The sequence below is a fragment of the Colossoma macropomum genome, unplaced genomic scaffold, assembly GCF_904425465.1.
Source record: "Colossoma macropomum unplaced genomic scaffold, Colossoma_macropomum, whole genome shotgun sequence".
NCBI classification, from domain to species: Eukaryota; Metazoa; Chordata; class Actinopteri; order Characiformes; family Serrasalmidae; genus Colossoma; species Colossoma macropomum.
Genome location: NW_023494806.1, coordinates 33,647,645 through 33,667,119, shown reverse-complemented (window position 1 = coordinate 33,667,119; position 19,475 = coordinate 33,647,645). Strand labels below are relative to the sequence as shown.

Genomic DNA, 19,475 nt, shown 5'->3' with positions numbered 1-19,475 from the left:
TATATATGAAACACTGAGCAAAATATTTCTAAATGAAGTTGGCCATTGATTAAACAAATACTTGTGCCCACTAGGGGGAGCCAGATTCCTTTGGACGTTACAGGCTGCCTCACAAATGGGCGGTCACTTCTGATTTGAGGTCACTAATAAGGCCAGCATGATGAATATTTTTAGAACATGTTTAAACACCATGACAACCAGGCTCGTTCAAAACCTTTGATTTCCTTTATTAAGCTTAAAATTAGACCATTTCACCACCTCCACCTATTTTCCACAGACATGAACTGCAATGATACAAAGCACATCGTACATGAGGAGCATGACGAACAGCCACAATCAGGGAGGGTTCTGAAAGATAAACAAAAAAACATGTACACAAACAAACAGTCACGAGGGAAGAAACGCTGGCTCCTGGAGACGCTGGCAGGCCTTTCGGCTGGGTCACGGGTTTCACTGCAATTAAGACTAGACGTGGGCTGTACGTTCAGTCTGTGAAGTGCCTGGAGTGAGCCTGAATGACTAGGCCGTGCAGAACAGCACAGGATCAATGCTCGTCACTCGACTTTCTCCCATCACTGAATCATGAAGGGGCCAGTAGTGAGTTTAAAGTGGTGATCCGTCCAAAAAATTACCCAGCATTCCTCTTCAGAATGCAGTCGATCAGCCCAAACAAGTCTGGTGCCCAAACTTTGCAACAAGTTTAATGTGGCTAACAAGAACTGCTTAGCAGTTCTCTGTAGAGGACGTGCTCACTTATATTCACTTAGAAAACCAACAAATTCGCATTTGACCAGGGGTGCCAAAACTTCTGCACATGACTGTATTTGTCTCAAACTGTGCTCATTTGTTCAGTGACCTCGAACATACTTGCTTATGTTGTTTCTGAGGTAAGTGTGATGATTCAGGTTCGCGGTTTTCATGATGCTAATTGGTGGCGTATAAGCTTCCATTACTTGTTAGCAGTTATAAAGAACAGGCTTACATATATTGCCACTTTATGAATCTGTGCAACCCTAACATGGCTAGATTTTATCGGCCAAATGAGAAATCATTCAATCAAATCAATCAAACATGTATTAAAAAAAAATGTAGGTTCCATGGATGCTACTAGTTTCTTAGCTGTGCAATGCACTCTTTAGGGATGTATCGATACACAAACTGTGGGCCGATACCAACAGCCGATATACATGTCAACGCTGTCGCCGATACGGACAAAGCATTATATTTACTTTTTCATGCTTAAAATCAACCTCTGGGGCGATGGCTAAACGTCCCTCTCTTCCAGAGGACAGTAAACGCGTCAAATATTGGATTGAAATACCAGTCAACTCCGTTCAGACTTTTTCTACCATGAATGCAGTATCACCGTACATCCCTAGAACGTCTGTCCAACTGGACACAGTTTGAGGCAGCACAGTGTAAATTACCGTACATAGGCTTCCCTTACTTGTTAGCTACATTAACCTTGCAGCTCCATTGCAAAACTAAAGAAGCGAACTTCAGATCCTAAATATGTCTTGGCTGATCCACTACATTTGGATTGAAGGGGAGGAAACTGTGCAAATATTTGGCCAAACTATCACATTAAGAGGCACTTCAGTTATATTTATGGGGCATTAAGTGGAAGCATTTGAATGAATGTGGGTGTCGAGGTTTGTGCACAACTCTATCTACATTAGGATGTGAAGGAGAAACCTGATCCTATTCACAGTAAAGCAACTCAACATAGCAACGTTTATGTGGTTAATATCTTACAACTACAAGCCATGATTATATGGTTTATGTCTTTTTTTAAGTCTAATTTCTGAAGGTACGGTATGTAAGGTCACTTATGAGATTATATTCACATCAATAGCATATTCATGACAAAAGCAGTGCTCACAGCCATAGATCTTGAATAACTGAAGGAATATTCCAGCTTTTTTTAATTTAAATCTAATGTCTATCTGCTGCTTCTGGATCTATCTAAGCTAACGGGCAGCTGCTGAATTCCGTGAATAAACGTTTGCATTATGGGGTCATAAAACAAGAGAGAATGTCTTACCAAAGCTGTTCTTATGAGGCCTAATCCAACTTTCTAATGCTGCAACACAGTAAAAAAGTAGTGCCGGTTACTTTCACTTTTGCAAAGGCTTTCTGGCGGCCATGGCGGTCAGGCTTAGCCTGAGAAAACTCAGCCCACGTCGCTACACTGCATACTCTGGATCTCTCCCATCTCTGAAAGAACCAATTATACAGATTTACAGTCTAATTTTTTAATATATTTGAGGTATTCATGAACTATGTTTTGCATGTGGAATTAAGCAGCTTCTCCATAGCTAAGTGTGCATGGAAACCAACAGGCTGATAGACCTCAGGCTGGAGCATTCCTTTAAAGGTAAGGAAAAGCAGGTGTGACGTGGCCATGGTGAACATAGCGATCATACCTGTAGGCACTAGGCGGCTAACAGTTCACAGCGCCGACGTAAAACCTGAAATGTCAGTTCTAGCTTCAGCCGCTCGCTCGGTTTCCACTCAAAATAGGGTCAAGAAGTGGTTCGAAATGATGGCTTAAGAAGCACCGTACTCAGAGTAAGGCATGGAGAGACAGCACCTTCATTACGAGTGACTTATTAGTAAACTGGTACATGGAGAGTCAGATATGTGTGGTAGATGGCATTAGAAGTAAGTCTATTAAATATGTCCTTATAAGAAAAGCAAACAAACAAAAATATAATCAGTGACGTTTTTCCTTTCACAAAGTCAATGCTATTATGGCTGTATTGGAGAGAAAGCTTTAAATTTAACAATATTAATATTCCTACATGTTATTAATATTTAACTTACTCTAGGGAACCCTCTTTGTACCAAAAGCAACATTCAGCATCTACCTATATTTAAACGGTAAATGACAAACATACCAGATCATTCGCTTTTCAGTGTTAGTCACAATATTAAAAGATAGTGCAAGCAAACACAAAACGCATCAAGGAGTGATCGATTCGAATGCTCTCTTGTGCACCGCTATTCGTTCTGTCGATCCACAGCATTCGTCTGCTGTGTGCCGTGTTCCCTCGGCCTTATATTCTTAAATGCAGGCTAAATCGAAAGCCTGGTTAAGCTTAGCGAGATAATTTCCAACCAAACCATCCCTTAAAAGGGAATTCCATGGATTTTTTAACAGTTTCTGCATTAATTCAATGTGGTTTGGGGTGAAATGCATCACTCTAGAGAAGTAAAAATGATCCACAATGGTGGCGATAGGAACCAGACGTCCAAAGTGGCGAATCTCTCTAAAAGCTCCCTCATAGAAAGCTATTACATAAAGCTGAGACACTGTTTTAGCATAGTTCTGAGAAGATTTTGGCCTAAAACGTCATTTTTCATACGCATTCATGGAAGACGGCATTGTAAGGCAAAAAGAGTCCCCACAGAAAACGTATAGTTTTGGATTTACCACTATTGTACCGTCTTCAATACATCAACACATAAAAACTCAGATGATGTGTAGGTTCACTGGTCATCTTGGACAAAATGGCTTTACGCACTGTAGACAACACAGCCCCTGGCTCATATCACCACCACTGTAAAGAAATCAATACCCTTAAGTCAATTGGTTTTGTTTTTTTTTTTGTTGTTTTTTTTTACAATGAACCATTTCACATCAAACCACTATGAATGACTTTCTTTACATCTTAATGATGCAAAAACTTGGAAGAATTGGTGGAATTTCCTATTAACATTAAAGCTGGAACTAGAAGACACCGCTGGTCAAGATTGGCCAACGACTTCCCAGATTTCCTAGATTAAGCTTAAACAACATCAACTAAAGCTTTCAGCTGGAAGTCACCATCACCTTGCCGGACTCATTAGAATCGATGTATACCAATGACACCATAATCACATTTCTAATCAAGCTACAAGTCTTCGTCCTGCTTCCACATCTTCAACTAATCTACCCAAGCACTTTGACTAGAACTGAATCCAGTCGACTGAAAAATGTCTTTGGCTGCAAGTCTGTGCATACAAGCCTGGGATGCAAAATGGTATTTTTGTGACACAGTTCGGTCTCTGTTGTTTGCATAGGCTTCATCTTCATCATCATCACCATTAGTGACGAAGCAGCTTTGTCAAAGATGAAATGTATGACGATACAAAGGTGGACTTACAGATATTTTCGAGATTGGCGCAATCAAACATGTACAAGGAAGAAGTGGAAACTCCACCAAATCAGGTTGTACCAACAATTGCCTGATTCAAACTGGGGTTTCTAAAGCATTGGAGTGGATTACCGGTTATAAAAAAAACCTGCAGCCTGGCTTCAGGTGGGATTATTCACAAAAAATGGCTAAAAAGAGGACATATTTGACGTAACAACCAAATGAAGTACGGAAGTCTGGAGTGTAACCAGCCATCTCAGATTCACTCCAATGACAGAAGCACAAAGTCTAAAGTGCAAGTTTAGGAGAAAAAAAAAACAAAGGGTCCCACTCCAGATGCTACTGTGTTTAACTGCAGAAATGACCATACGACCCCCGGATTTATTTGATTTCCAGCATTTCCATGCACAAGATTCTTCTAAGTGTCGGCTGGAGAACCTCCAGGAAGGGTCAGGTGTTTGTCCAGTGCTTATACTGTTCCTTCCAGATGGGTAGTAGAGCCAGTAGATCACTGCAAGATGAAGCCTGGCTGGGGGGCCAAACGTGGTGCTGGTCTCTGAGGGACTGGCGGGGTGTACTGGGGCATGCAGACGGAAGGGTATCCGATATTGAGATTTGGTGGGGTTTGACCCACTCTGGGTGGGATAGGAGGGTATGGAGTACCTGGGTAGGAAATCGCAGTAGGAGGCTGGGGTGCAGGTGCTGCTGGGGGGGTTTTGATTGGTGGCAGCGGAGGGGCCCGTCTTGGCTGGGGGAGGGGGGCCGGGGAGCCATTGATCTCTCTCGGGAGCGGGACGGGTTTGGGAGTTGGTTCCGCCGCAGGACGGCACAGCTGGGGTACAGCCTGGAGAAGCTGAGGGGACTTCAGCACAATCTCCTGAAGCTTCTCGATCTTCACTCGCCGCAGGTGGGCCAGCTTCCGCTTGCTCTGGTACTCGTCGATGAAGGTGTCGAGACTCACGTCGCCATCCAGGAAAGATTCAGCCATGTTCTGTTTTGAGAAAGAAAGACAGGGATGAGGGTAAACTGAGGAACTTCTAACAGAAAGCTGGCCATTCATGAACGAAAGCTAACGTCAGCAAGTGTTGTGCTACATTAAGCTTTGCTAAGTTGCTATTTTCAGTTAGTACAGTGCAATGATCAGCTTTGCTTTAGTGAACTATCCCTATTAAGGGGATAATTCAATTATTGAGATGTAAACAAAAACATGTTTCACAAACTGTTCACAAAATTGTTAAAACTGTTCACAGTGGTGGTGATAGGAACCAGACGTCTGAAGAGTTTGATGACTCTAAAAGCTCCCTTACAGAACGTTTTTACATGAAATAGTTATAAATACACTGCCTGATGTCTGAGACAATGAGTGAGTTTACATGCACTCAATAATCCAATCATAATCAGATATCTGCATTTATCCGATCATTCAAATGGTCATGCAAACACCATACTCCACCCTAGAAATCTGATTAAGAAATCCGATAATGAGAGCCGGATTTTAGCTCAGTAATCAGATTCTCAGTGCATGTGAACTCTTACTCGGATTTCTTTCGGATTTCTCAGTCTGCACATGTTTGAAAACAGACAGCAGCACCAGAAATAAGCAAGCAGTGTTGCCGGGAGACGCAGCAAAACACTTTTAGAGCGACACTGAAACCAAACATGAAATAAAGGATGTACATGATGTACATTCATATTTTCAGGTAAATCGGCACAATTTACACAAAAAAAGACGGAGAATGAAGTTTGAGTTTCACATTACGTTTATCTCACGTCTTCTTCTGTGAGTTTATTGGCTGCTTGCAAAGCAGAAATCCGATTACTGTCTGACTCATGCAGACCCAGAGTTTCCCCATCATCTGATTACTCAAGTGCATGTAAACATGTTGATCGGATTATGGACAAAATCTGATTTTCTGCAGTTATCGGATTATTAATTGCATGTAAAAGCACTCACTGTTTGACAGTTTTGAGGAGGTTTTAGTCTTGACCTGATCTAATAGTTTTAAAATAAAATAGGACAGATAAATACATAGATACGGAGCATTGTAAGGCAAAATAGAAGCCAAAGAAAACATACTTTTTGGATTTACCATTATTTTAACATCATCAAAATTACAATATAAAAGCCCAAAAGCCGTGTAGGCTCACTGGTCATTCTGCATAGCACATAAAATGGCTCACTGTCACAGAGGGATCCCATCACTACCACTTTAAAGGCATCTAAGTTGATAAGGTTCTCAACATTGAAGAGTCAAACCACTCTAAATGACTTTGTTTACATCTTAATGACAGAATTATGTGCTATTATTGGGAAAAATCTGTGAAATTTCCTTTTAATAATGAGGATTTTGATTTTATGTAAATGTAAACAAGCATGGAAATTCAAACAAGCTTGCCAGGCAGGTTCACTCATTCAACTACATATATTTTCCTAGGACAGAGCCCTTGTCCTGTGATTGTGCATCAAATGATTAGCGAAAATAGAAAAATCTAACAGATACAGACTGTGGGTGAAAATGACAAGCATCATTTCATGTATGACTCAACATCACATACACAGTTTACCCAAATGCAGCCCATCACATGCTTTAGATGCTTACGCTTGGTGGTCATATGTGATGCAACCAGCTACTGAACCACCCAGCTGTCAGAAACGTAGTAATTAACAGCTAAAACGGTTAAACAGTCTAAAGTCTGTCATGTGTTTAACTGTTAAATGATGAGGAAGTTGAGTCCCAGCATGTGCCTCTGAAACGCTGCCAGGCTCTTGTGGTGAATGCAGTATAAATGCGGTTACCTCCGTTTCCTCCTCGATTTTGGCCCCTTCTGCTTGTAGCAGTGCGAGAAGAGTGTCCAAGGAACTGCTGCCAGACTTGTGGTCTGTGAGTAAAGGGAAAGAAAAAGAGAAACGTTACTAATAAAACATTATTAGAAAGGATGTAGGCTATAAGAGATATTATATATCCAATTATCATTCTGATATAAAGTACAAAAGAGTATATTATGTCTAGATTTCTTGCATTTCTGCTGCCCTCAAAGTACTACCAGACTTTCCTGGCTTCCCACAAAAAAGTCTTCTCAGTCACACCCAAACCCAAGAGGAGGCACTAAAGGGTCTGAGCTCTGCGCAGATAAATTCTTGTCTGGGACTAAATTCCACAGTAAATGAGCCTTTTCCATTACATAGGTTTTTTGACTTTAATGGGGCATCTGTTCCTCAGCACCAACTGACCTATACGTGCTCCGCCCATGAAAGTGTTCTTCTGTAGCAACTGTGACCTTCACAGACCTTCATAACAATAATCTCAGATATTCTGGGCAAATTACGTACGTTTATAATGCTTTATTAATTCCAAATTGCTTTTATTTCCCATCTGTATAAAATATCACACTGTTAGGGTAGATATGGTAAAAGATGGATGACCATGGCAACTTACTCAAGCCACTGTCTGCAGAATCACTGCATTAAACAATATGAACAATATGACAGTATCTATTATTATCATGATAAATTATGTCACAACACAACATACCTTTTGAACATATGGTGGATATCAGTACTTGTTTCATTAAAAAGAAAGCAAAATTAGTCCCATTTAACTGGATTTAGTGCAACACATTGTGCCAAATATTGAATAAAAATCACTGTGGTCAATTTTTGATCTAAATGTAGCACTACTGGTTCTTTTGTCTCTGTTCCAGCTGATCAGATGTCTGACAAAATAAATATCATGACATATCGTGTATCGTGAAAACGTCCTGAAGTATTGTGATAATACATTATTGCCATATCGCCCACCTCTGATTTCCCTGATGGCAATATAATTACCCTCTGGGCTAGCTTCTAAAATGAATTAATAATTATTAATAATCATTATTATGATAACAGTGTTACATGCCATCTGTGAAGAACATAGTTAACGTCCAGTGGTTCCCCACGTTTGGTTGGTTGGAAACATTGCCAATATTGCCAATATTTGCCAAAATGGTCTTCTTCTGGACACCCCGTCCACTGATCTCCTGTACCGGGGATTCTTTGTTTCATTTGCACATACCCCAGCATTTTTTCATGTTCCAACCTTCCCACTTGAGTTCAAAGTAGTTCTGTTGGTAAAGCCTATAAGCAAGTGCAATCTTTCCTACTGTATGTATTTTTGACTTCATATTTTTGACTACACATTTGACTACAACTATAGATTAGAATTATTTTACAAAGTGAATGGCAATTTGTTAAAACAAATCTTGAAAGAGAATGAAAAAACAATAATTTGTATAATATCGGCAATTTACCATATATACCGACATTACAGCAAAAACAGAAAGGCCCTCAAGCTACAACAAACCAAGCTAAGCAAAGCTGCTCAGTGACTACAATGGGAAGTGACAGACCACGATTTCGCCAGCTAGCAGCATTAAAACAGCTGGAGAACTTCCAGCTTAGCCTGTAAGATCCCTAAAAACTCACAGAGCACAAAACTACACCTCATCTCTCCTAACAGTGTGATCCATCACATGCACTCGACACAAACTGAGTTTCTGCCCTAGAGTTTCTTATTAGGTTGAGTTGTGTAAAGCCTAAATAAAGACGCTATGAAAGGAAGCATCATGATGCATGAACTGGTCAATTCTGTGTGAACTGGGCTGTTCCCAAAGCTGCCTGATGAGTCAGAGGATGCAGAAACGCAGCAGAGGCCAAACCCACAGCTCTGTGTAGACAACATTAACGGCCTCACCACATGACAATGAGGTTGATTACCACAGCGCGGTTCCTGTTAAGTACTTCTACTTCTGCGCACATGCCTGAGAAGCCAAGGGACAAAAAGGAAACTAATATATTGAATAGTACAAATGAGCATTGTGATGTTATACTGATCAGCAACTCACTTTTTAATATTATTATAAGGTTATAATTGTAACTTTAATATGATAATATTGAATAACAGTAGCCTGTTGATAAATGTCTACATTCTTCAGTCTCTCAATTGAAACTTGGGACATAAAAGTCTGATATTCTTGTTGGGTGTTCCAGTTGGATCTCATTGTTCATTCACTGCGTGTCAAACTGAACTAGTGTTCCTTGCAAAACATTCCCCTCTCAAACTGATCCTGGACCAGCGTAATGGACTCAAAAAAAAAGGGTCAACGGCCCTCCTTCTGTTGCTCTCCCAGACAGATAAGAGTGCTTAATTTATCCATCTATCCCAGGGTGCCATGGAAGGTATTTCCCAGCTGCTCATGTTGCTATCTACAAAGGCAACACCCCAAAGAGAGGCAGGGCGGCAGAATGAGCATGACCCACTGCTGAAGGAGACTTTGCTACTATAAACGAAGCCCTAAAGCGAGTTTAAAAAGGTCAATTATGAGCCTTAAACAGATTCAAGTCACCAGTTTCACTGATACAAATCAAAACTGGCGATCGGCGGCGTTTCAGGATTTTACAGCAAAGCTGGATAACATGCTAAAACTGAGGATTAGCCAACAAATGTAACTTAGCTCTGATGTTAAGGTTGCACAGATTTACTGGCAGACATCCTGCCGAAGGCCCACCAATACTTCATTTCAGCTTTTATGAAGCTAAAAGCTTTATTACAAGCTGGACCGGTAAACATAAATGACCATCATTGTTAGAACCATGCTATAATATTATTATGTTTAGTATTTAAAACGCAGAACTGTGAATTTTAGACAATCCGCAACCGAAAACTGACAATCATCTCAGTCAGTAAAGCACTGACTAACTATAAGTGTTCAACTTTGGACCATATAAAATTTTACCAGCTAATTTAATCAGTTATCAGAATTTTTAGCCCCAAATCAGCATCAGTGACAAACTCTACCAATCAGTCGGGCCCTAAAACTTATTGGCTGAACTTTTTAGCTCCTTAAAATCAGCATCAGTGACGTTGGTCCAGCCCTAGTGAACTTCCATCAGCTTGCCCCATAGGAACACTTGGAGAGATCACACTGACTGGAAAACAGTTTCCTGGAAATGTGCGGGACATAAAGGGTCAGCTAGCAAGCCTCATCAGTCTCCCTCTCCCCTCTCCACTCTAAGGAGTTTTCCGCTCAAACAATGCTTCATTCTCCTACAACACCACCCACACAGCCCTGCTGTCTGACTGGGGCATCATGAGATGGCCATTTGCCTGTATCCAAACCAGCCTGTGTGTGTGTGTGAGAAAATCTCTGAGGGCAAATGTTCTTCCCCTCCTGTCGTTCAGCTTCTGCCTTCGCCTCACCCACAGCACAAAGCCACAATGTGGCTCCACAACACACATAGGGGTATACACACTGTTAGCTAGGCTAAGCTAGGTCAGTACAGCTGTCATGAAAAGGGGGATGGGTGATTTATTGTATGCAAAAGAAACCAGACCACACAATTTAGTCTGGGTTTCAGGCTATTTCCATTGAAACTGTTCATTGTTAATAGAGCTGGAATAATATCCTGAATATTTGACTATAAAAATAAGAAAAGCTCATGGTATGTCATACTTTAATCAGCTTCTTCTTATTCTTACTGTCGCTTATTACTTATAAACACTGTAATTGTAACCCTGATCAGGTTGCTGGCTCTGTTTGAACAGGAAAGCAGAGCAAACAGCCTCGTTTTAACCATGGTCCTAAAATGAAAGCAACTTTTTGGTCACTTCTTAGTCATGTGTTTAATGGATATTTCCACTGACTGTTCAAAATTTTACCACAATTCAGTCATTCAGATAGAAACAGCCATTCAGAGTGGTTTGAAATGGGAAATGGTTCATTGTAGAGAAAGGTACTGACTCAGATTTCTTTACAGTGGTGGTGATAGGAACCAGGGGTCACCATGTCTACAACACAAATATAGCCAAAGTCTTCTCCTCCACTGATGCAGACCTTCACTGCCTGTTTCAAACAGTTTCCTCTGAAATTGATAGTGCATAATACACTGACAGCAATAAGTGAGAATCCACGTCTACAGTAGATTAGCAGTGAAATGGAAATGACATATATGCTTATATGTTCTTTTGGATCTCAAACAAAGTATATCCATAGGTGAATTTTGAATATTTCTCCCCAATTTAGTTGTATTCAATTCCGCCCCTAGTTAGGACTCCCCCAATCACAGGATACCACCAGCACTAGGAGGGCGAAAGCTAACACAGGCTTTCTCCGAGACCTGTGAAGCGATACCGCATCTTTTCGAGCTGCCGCTCACGCAACATCATTGGACAGCCGAACGTCCTCGGCGCCACGTTACGTCAGCTAACAGACGCCTGCGCTGACTCGTGTCGCGGTTTTGAGTGAAGTGTGGGGTTGACATAGCAGCCATCCTACCCACCCAGAGAGGGAGGCCTATTGTGCTCTCTTGGACTCCCGGCCACTGATGGCTGTAGCATCACCAAGGATTGAACTCGTGACCTCCTGATGATACGGCCAACGCTTAGTTGGCTGCGCCACTCAGGAGCCCTTGGCAAACTCTTTTGATCAATAACCAACCATCATTCGTCTGTCATTAAACATTAACCAGTATATGGTAAATGCAAAGGCACAACCCATGAACACATCAAACATTAACATAAACAAGGCTTTAAGCTTTACTGAATGAAAATCATGCAGCCTAATATAATGTAATCTTACTTAAAATTACCACATTATTAGCTCTGGTTACAAACATATACGGCCTGACTGGGGCTACCTTAAGGTTTATATGCATAGTTTCAACAACAAATCAACATAAAATTGGAAGCTTGCAGCTTTTAGGCTTATTTGCCATGGGACTAACTACACAGGCTAACCATTAGCTAAACACATTTGCAGGCTGTAGCTTCAGGCTACACTCAAAAGAAGCAACACAATGTTTAGTCAGTTGTAGCTTAACTCAGTAGGATGTCATGTAAATATTGTGGTGGTGACAGTGCTGTAAACTATATTTTGCTGTGCATCACCAAGTAGGGCTACCGGAACAAGCTGCGCTCTTGAGCCACTCATGAACAATTCAAAAACAGTACTAATTTAATAGCCTTTTTGGTCATTTTACGTCTTCCTAAAGCTACTAACTCTGCTAATTAGTTGCCTTATTGGCTGAAGTGAAATGATGCATTGCACAGCTCAGAACTTGCTCACAGAAACGCCTACATTTACATGCAATCATGTCTAGAAACAAAAAAATGCTGTTATTTTTCTGTGTCGAGCGTTAAAATATGAACAAATACACTTTTTTCGAGGCTGCAAACATAAATGCTCTGTAAACTAGCTTATGTCGCCTTATGTCGAACTCTCTACACAGTAATAACAGCAATCAACACATCCACGTAACATCGTAGTTCACATTCTGGTGCACTTATTGGACATTTAATAGTGCTCGGTGATTTCATTTTCATCTACAAGCGTAAAGGATTGTCCTCATCTTCAGCTGAAAGTGATAAAGAAAGTGGATCTGATCCCTCACTGGGTTAAATACTGCTTATAGCAGCTCTTCCTGCTACTGAACACTAGAAAACATGAAAAATGTAAGTAAAATCCATTACGTGCTTGGATATGTTTGCCATTACAGCTTCAACACAAACATAATTTTATTATCATTGCCATTGTTTTGTCTGTCACGTTTATATTTCATGCTGCTTTCATGCTGACTGAATATTGAGTTATCCATTCGGATATATAGTCGCCCCTTAGGCTGACAAACATTCAGATTTAGTCTACAGGCTTGCCTTAGTGGCTGCTGACACTATTATCTATAAACAGGGACAATGGTAAGTCCCACAGTTAAACACAGCAGTACTTGGTCCACTTTGGTCTGCCCTTTCAGCTGTGTAGCGCTAGCCACTCCAGATGAGCTACACTGCTACATTAGAGCTGCAGATTCAAGCTGAACCACTGGGAAAGTGGGTTACCTACATTTCACCAACACACATACACACACACACACACACACACACAGCCCCCACCCCAGACTGACCTCGCTTTGTCCACACAAAACATTACAATCTGCCACTGTTGTTTACTTCCTCTCCACGACACGCAACAAACAACACAGTGCTCTGGGGATTTACAGGGTAAAGTCAGATACAATAGCGGCGATGAATAAATGGATTTGTTTTTCTTTGCATGTTTGTGTAAATGCAATACCAGGACTGAGCAATACCCAATCACTGTAATGCAGACTGGCCTTCACTAATCCATTCAGTAATGTGTTCAACATACTGCAAAACATATTACAATATCTACATGGTATTCTGCCTTAATAATAACTATAATAACCAAAATTGAAACTAGTGAGTGAAACTACATCATCTCTTCAATCAAGGTAGCTGCCCAGTGGACAGTTTTGAAACTATATTACAGAATCTCTGTTAGCAAACAAGTGGAAATCCAGAACTAGGCTAAATCCACATCTGGACAACCAGCAGTTTGACTCCCCCGGGAGCTAAAAACGATCCCCTGCTGAGCAAAGAAGACTAGGGCAGCATGGAAAATGGGATTTGTGCTTGGGCACACGGGTTAAAGCCCAGAGCAAATTCACCCAGCTCAAGGATCTGTGATTAGGAGCCCAGCTAAGAAAGAGGAGCAGTGTTAGCATGCTGTTTGGAGCGAGGTGCCTGGCAACCACTGCGTCATACAGGCTAATCAGTGACAGCTTTTCATTCATGAAGTGCACACACAGATTTGTTTTGATCCAATGCCAGGATGTGAGGTCATACATGTCATGTGTTTCATATATGTGATAATGTTCCATATGTATTCAGCACCTATATGTAAAAAATAGTATCTCCTACTAGTATCTAGCAACTATTAACGCTGCATATTGGAAGAAAACCTTGTATCTCCAAAATGAGAACTTACAGGAGAAGGAAAAAGCTTTCTTTAGTTTTAATGTTAGTCAATGGAATCAGACTTTTTTCCAAGTCATTTTGGGCCAGTTCTTTTGGTCCATTCATCATAATATTTACACATAACATAAAGAGGAATGGACATTTTCAAATTATGCCAAAAACTACTACTACTATGCCACTACCCCTTTTGTCACTGGGGTGGTACCCTAGTCAGGGAACGGAATTGTACCACATTTCATTGCAGTTATATTTTCTAAGTTGTACTGACTCCACACACCCTCGTCTCCAGGCTTTTTATTTTACTGTTCTGTTTTAAAACATTCGGTTATGAAAAGATATAAATATGTACTTTTCACCTGGAAAAACATATTTAAGGAACACAGCTGGACACTGCTGTACCACTTACATTGTTTGTACCTTGATGAAAGTAAAATGTACCTGCACAGAACCTTTATTTCTAACAGTGTATAACATAATAAAAAAATAAAAATAAATGTAAATACAGCAATAATTTCTTGTTTTCAAAAATTTTTTCCTTTAAGCCAGCCAGAAGCCCAAATTTGGATACAAATTTCTTCTTGACGCCCTCAGCCTTCGCATGGGTTTGCCATATTAGCAGTAGAACAACTGATTTAACAGTTTATTAAAGACTGAATAAAGTACTGAGTAGGAGGTTTTGACAATGGCTACGAAAACACGCATACATAAAATCAGTGCTTACTGTATTAGTGTTAGTTGTATTTATTGTGATTTTCATGTTTTTTCTGAGCAAAGAGATTCGTACTGCCCCAATAAATAGCTTTTTTATTTTATTTATTTATTTATTTTGACAGAATTTGAAATTGCCATCTGCCACTTACCGAATTTCATCATGAATGGACCAATAGAAATGGTTCAAAGTGACTTAGAACAAAGTCTTGTTACACTAGCATTGTATTCAAAGTTAGGAATTTTTTTTTCTTTCTCTTGTAAAGTTACAGTATACAAAAACAAACACACACGGCGGGGTGTGTCGAGGAGCTGAATACAGTTCCTTGAACTCTGATCTCTAGTCATGGATCCTGATCAGCTGACCGAAACATCCTGTCAAGTGTCTGCTACTGCTTTACCGCTACTCTGACAGAAAGAAGACAAAGAGAGACACACAGAGAACCAGTTTATGAGAGAATCTGTGTCACCAGAACCTGAAAAACCGGCTGGACTCATCGTCACGTTACTGTTGGAATGAGTGAATAATGGCCCTGCCTGTGTTCCACAGCACGCTACACAAACACGGACTCGGAAAACAGGCGGAGTCTTTTTATACTCTGCAGTATTTGCTCTCTCTCGCTCTGTGAATCCCCCCTGCTCTTCCTCCCACACCTTCAAATTATGTGTGGAACAAACAGCAACCAATAACAAGCTAAAAATACCACATGTAAAGGAAAAGTGTGTCTCTGAGTGTGAGAGGAAAACAGACCAAAACCAGAGGAAGAAGCACACTCTGAGAGAGAGAGAGAGAGAGAGAGAGAGAGAGAGAGAGAGAGAGAGAGAGAGAGAGAGCGCCATGGACCAATCTATTTTAGAAGTGACCTGGGTGTCTATATGTCCAGTTTGTTTAAAAAAAACGGATCATGGATGGTTCCGCGCTACAGCTAAGTACACAATTACACCGCAATCATATTTATATTGTTACCAGTTTGACCATGTTTTGACAAAAAGCGGCGAGTTTAACCACAGTCAAAGCACCTGCACCGCAGATATTTTTGAAAATGTGTTTCTGGGCTGATTCACACATACTACCTCTGCGTAGTGTGAGGTAGTATGCAAAAAAGCTTTAGAAGTGCACTCATTAGTGTAGTAGGTACAGAAGTGTGTGGTTTGGGATGAAGCGTTAGATCAGCTAGTGAGACGCGTTAACAGCTCCAATGGCTGACTATAGCTGCGCTGTGCTGCACCTTAGCTGCTCAGTAACCATCTCCAAGTGAAAGTTGAAGGTATTTGTTGATTAAAGATCATTTATTGAGGTACATTAATGCATTTATCGAGGTAAGCAGATTCGCCGGCTTTCAAAATGTGTTCTACGTTTAAGGCACCTCAGCGTAACTGCAGCACCATTTAAAGTGGAATGGAAAATTCAAATGAGAAGCTGGCGAATAAGAAGCTGCCTTAAGCTCGACATATTCGTATGTGTTTATTATTTACGAGCTTTGGCAGCCACTTTTATTAGTTTTTATAGAACATCAAGTACTGGAATGTTCTGGACTCTAGAGATATGAAACTTACACAGATCCAGTCCACCTAATTTTCTAATCTTCTCCTCATAGCATTTTCTGGAGACGCATCTAAAGCGTCCACATGTCTTTTCATCTTTTTTGCCGTCATTCTGGTTTATCCTCCTTGTTTTTAACCCACCTGCAAGGTTGTAGCTGCAGTAATGGCGATGAGATCAGCTCTATCAGAGCACAGTCAGAGCTACATCTCGACTACCAACATGGCGACGTGGTCTTCTTAATGACGTAATCGAATACTTTGAATAGCTCACACACACTGGCCATTTATACATAAGGCGAACCTGTTAACATCCCACGTTGCTCACGACACACAGAGGTGGTATTGGTGAATCAGCCCTCACTGCTGCAGGTTGTGGATGGTCGTTAATATTGATCATGAACATGAAATCAATGGTAATTTCACTGTTTTCTTGTGTGTTTACTTGAAAACGTATTTATATTAAATAACAAACCTATTTCTTCAAAGAATTCAGTGCAACTTTTTCAAAGACACCAGTTAGTTTAGTACATTTTTGTATTTTTCTGAAGATTCATTCAAACGCCCCTTTCTTCAGTCATAGTTTTGGTTAGTGGCTTTGGTCTCCACAGCTACGGCTAAAAGAAAACATGTTTCCGGTCTTCATAGCCTTCCTTCCAGGCACTGATGCTTAAAGACCCTATTATCACATCTACAACAGTGGTGTAAATAGACTGCAATGGTGTAAAATAGCTTTAATAAGGATTAAAAAAGCCAATCCAAATCCATTAAAACACGCCTCGATCGACTCTGATATCGATCTTTAAGATGGTTTGTAAGTGTTATGTCACCTAGTGTGGACTTCCGCAGTTGATAGGCCTCAAACTGCTCCTGTAGACAGCGGTAGCGCTTGGTGAGCTCGTTCTTCTGATGGTCCAGCCTCGGCTGTAGGCTGAGGTTCTGCTCGGCCAGGCTCCGGTTACCGGCCAGGATCATGTCCTTGCTCTGCTGCACCTCCTTCACCTGAACACATGCACATGGTATTACATTTCAATGTGGGCAGAACAAAAGCTGAAGATCAGCAAAGTGGCATTTGGATCCTGTCCACCAGCACATTGTGGATTTGGCAGTCAAACTCTGAATAAGCCAGAGCAGAATATCAGCAGCGCGGTCACCTTAAGCAAATACGGTGTGTTTAAATTTGCGTAGGGACAAGAAAGAGTCATGCACTGTGACAGCCTTTAAAATCAGATGCTGTGAGGAAACCAAACTTAAGCAATAAGACTGGAGGAATAATTATAGCCTACGTTGTCAACAGCATTATCTTATGTTTTAAGAATGGAAATTTCACGTAATAATATAGAGCTTGCAACTTGCCTGTAGATGAATTAGACCAATCAAACGTCCATTTTTTGTGCCATCACAACCACACTTTACTGGCAATCTGGCACAATATATTCAGGGTTCAAGCCTCAAGCCAGAAAATGTGGATATTCTAAACTTCTTGGCCAAAAAAAGCCTGAACCTTAATTTAGAGAAAGTAGTCACTATTTAAATCACAGTTGCAATATCAGTCAGAACAATCGCAATGAGACATTTTCCCCAAATCGTTCAGCCCTGGGTGGAATCTAGTGGTCAGGCATACGCAACAGAGAAAAGACACTTCCCCCTTACAGTTAACTTACAGCATATTCTCACAGTACTATTTTCCAGGAATCTGTCAAGAAAATGGTCTAGTGGTATTTGAGAAGGAGGGAAAATCTCTTATGTAATGGGTTCAGACAATACGCTAAGCCCCCTTAATGCTTCTAATACATCCGGGAAATTAAAATATTTCAACACCTTCAAGCATCTTATCAGGCTGCAGTGAAAGAGCGCTGGCCGCTGGCCATGACTGTGGCCCTTCCTGGAGACCTCAATCACTAACTGGAACAAATAAAGACTAAACAAATTCATGCAAACAAAAGCAAAGCATGCTAAGAAGAAAACTGAAGAGACACAAACAGAAAAATATGGAAATAAGTACTGTTGGGTTAAAAATCTACAGAATTTCCTGACTTATTCCAACAGCAAAGGCATGTTTGGTGTTTTATTTTTAGTTGTGCACTGGAGCTACGAGGCTGGAAGTGATGGAAGCTTGTGACCATCATTCAGCACTGTGCTAACTGCATCCCTAAATCATCACACACTCGCTAAGTCATCACATCAACTTGCTTATCTTGTTCTGGCACTGTATGACACACTGTGAGCTACCAAAATGGACAAAACCACTACGTTGGTCCATTTTCATAGCTAACATAAGCTTCCGTTGGTGGTTTGCAAGATTAGCCTCATAAATCCAGTGCAAAACTGAGGAAAGAAAATTCAGATACCAAACATTTCATGGCTGAAAATTCTGAAAAAATTGTGTAAATGACATTTGTGTTGAACTGACCTATTAAGGGTTTCAGTTAAATCTGAGGCTGTAGGTTCTGGACACATATATACTTTAAGCTTCTGTTGTCTTATTCAACGTCTCAAAAAGACCTCGCGAAAAACTCCCAGCCTTTCCAGTTACAGTGATAGCTGCCTGCAGACTTAGACAGCCTTCTGAAATCATGGCCAAGCAGCACCTTCCATCCTGGAGTGTTCACCTCCAACTCCAATCTAACTGCCTCAAACTCCAGATGTTCCTGAAGAACTGAAATAAGCTGGAAGAGGTGAGTCAGTCTAGGGCTTAACTGAACTCGGGAGGAAGGTGGATCTCCAGGATCAAGGATGGGCACCGCTTTTACAGCTCTGGAGAACCTGATTCATCTCCTCAGCAGGTTGATCATTAACTGAGGAGTTGATTCAGGTGTGGTAGAACATGGAAAACATGAAACTGTGCCAGACTGAAGTTGCGCACTCCTAAGCTACGTCATCAACATCTACGCAATGTGAAAGAACCCATGTCGCCTGGAACCAAGTGATAAACCAAGGACTACTCAAAAGCCCCTGTTGGGTGACTAATGTTAATGTAGCTAATGTAGCTGACATGGAATGGAAGCTTATTCCTCAATTCAGAGACAGCATTACAGAAAGAACCTCTGAAATCTTCTGTTTAGTCACTGAGTGAGTTTACATGCACTCAGTAATCCGATCATAATTGGATTTCTGCAGTTATATGATTATTGAAACGGTCACGTAAACAGCATACTCCGATTTCTTAGATCTCTTAGAAATCCGATTAAGAAATCTGATGAAGAGAGCTGGCTTTTAGCTCAGTTATCAGATTTTTCAGTACATGGAGACTCTTACTCTGATTTCTTTCGGA

At 40.8% G+C, this 19,475-nt stretch overlaps 1 protein-coding gene across 1 annotated transcript in view; it reads right to left on the bottom strand.

Annotated features, from left to right (window-relative positions):
- Window positions 1-203: 203 nt before the first annotated feature.
- The window catches only part of vps37ba (VPS37B subunit of ESCRT-I a), a 32,271-nt gene continuing 12,999 nt past the window's right edge, over window positions 204-19,475 (bottom strand). Inside the window, exons 2-4 of the mRNA XM_036598294.1 lie at window positions 17,032-17,203; window positions 6,937-7,019; window positions 204-5,130 (exon numbers count right to left, since the gene is read on the bottom strand). Of these exons, the coding sequence (XP_036454187.1) occupies window positions 4,648-5,130; window positions 6,937-7,019; window positions 17,032-17,203 (738 nt within the window). The 3' untranslated portion in view covers window positions 204-4,647. The remainder of the gene's footprint in view (window positions 5,131-6,936; window positions 7,020-17,031; window positions 17,204-19,475) is intronic.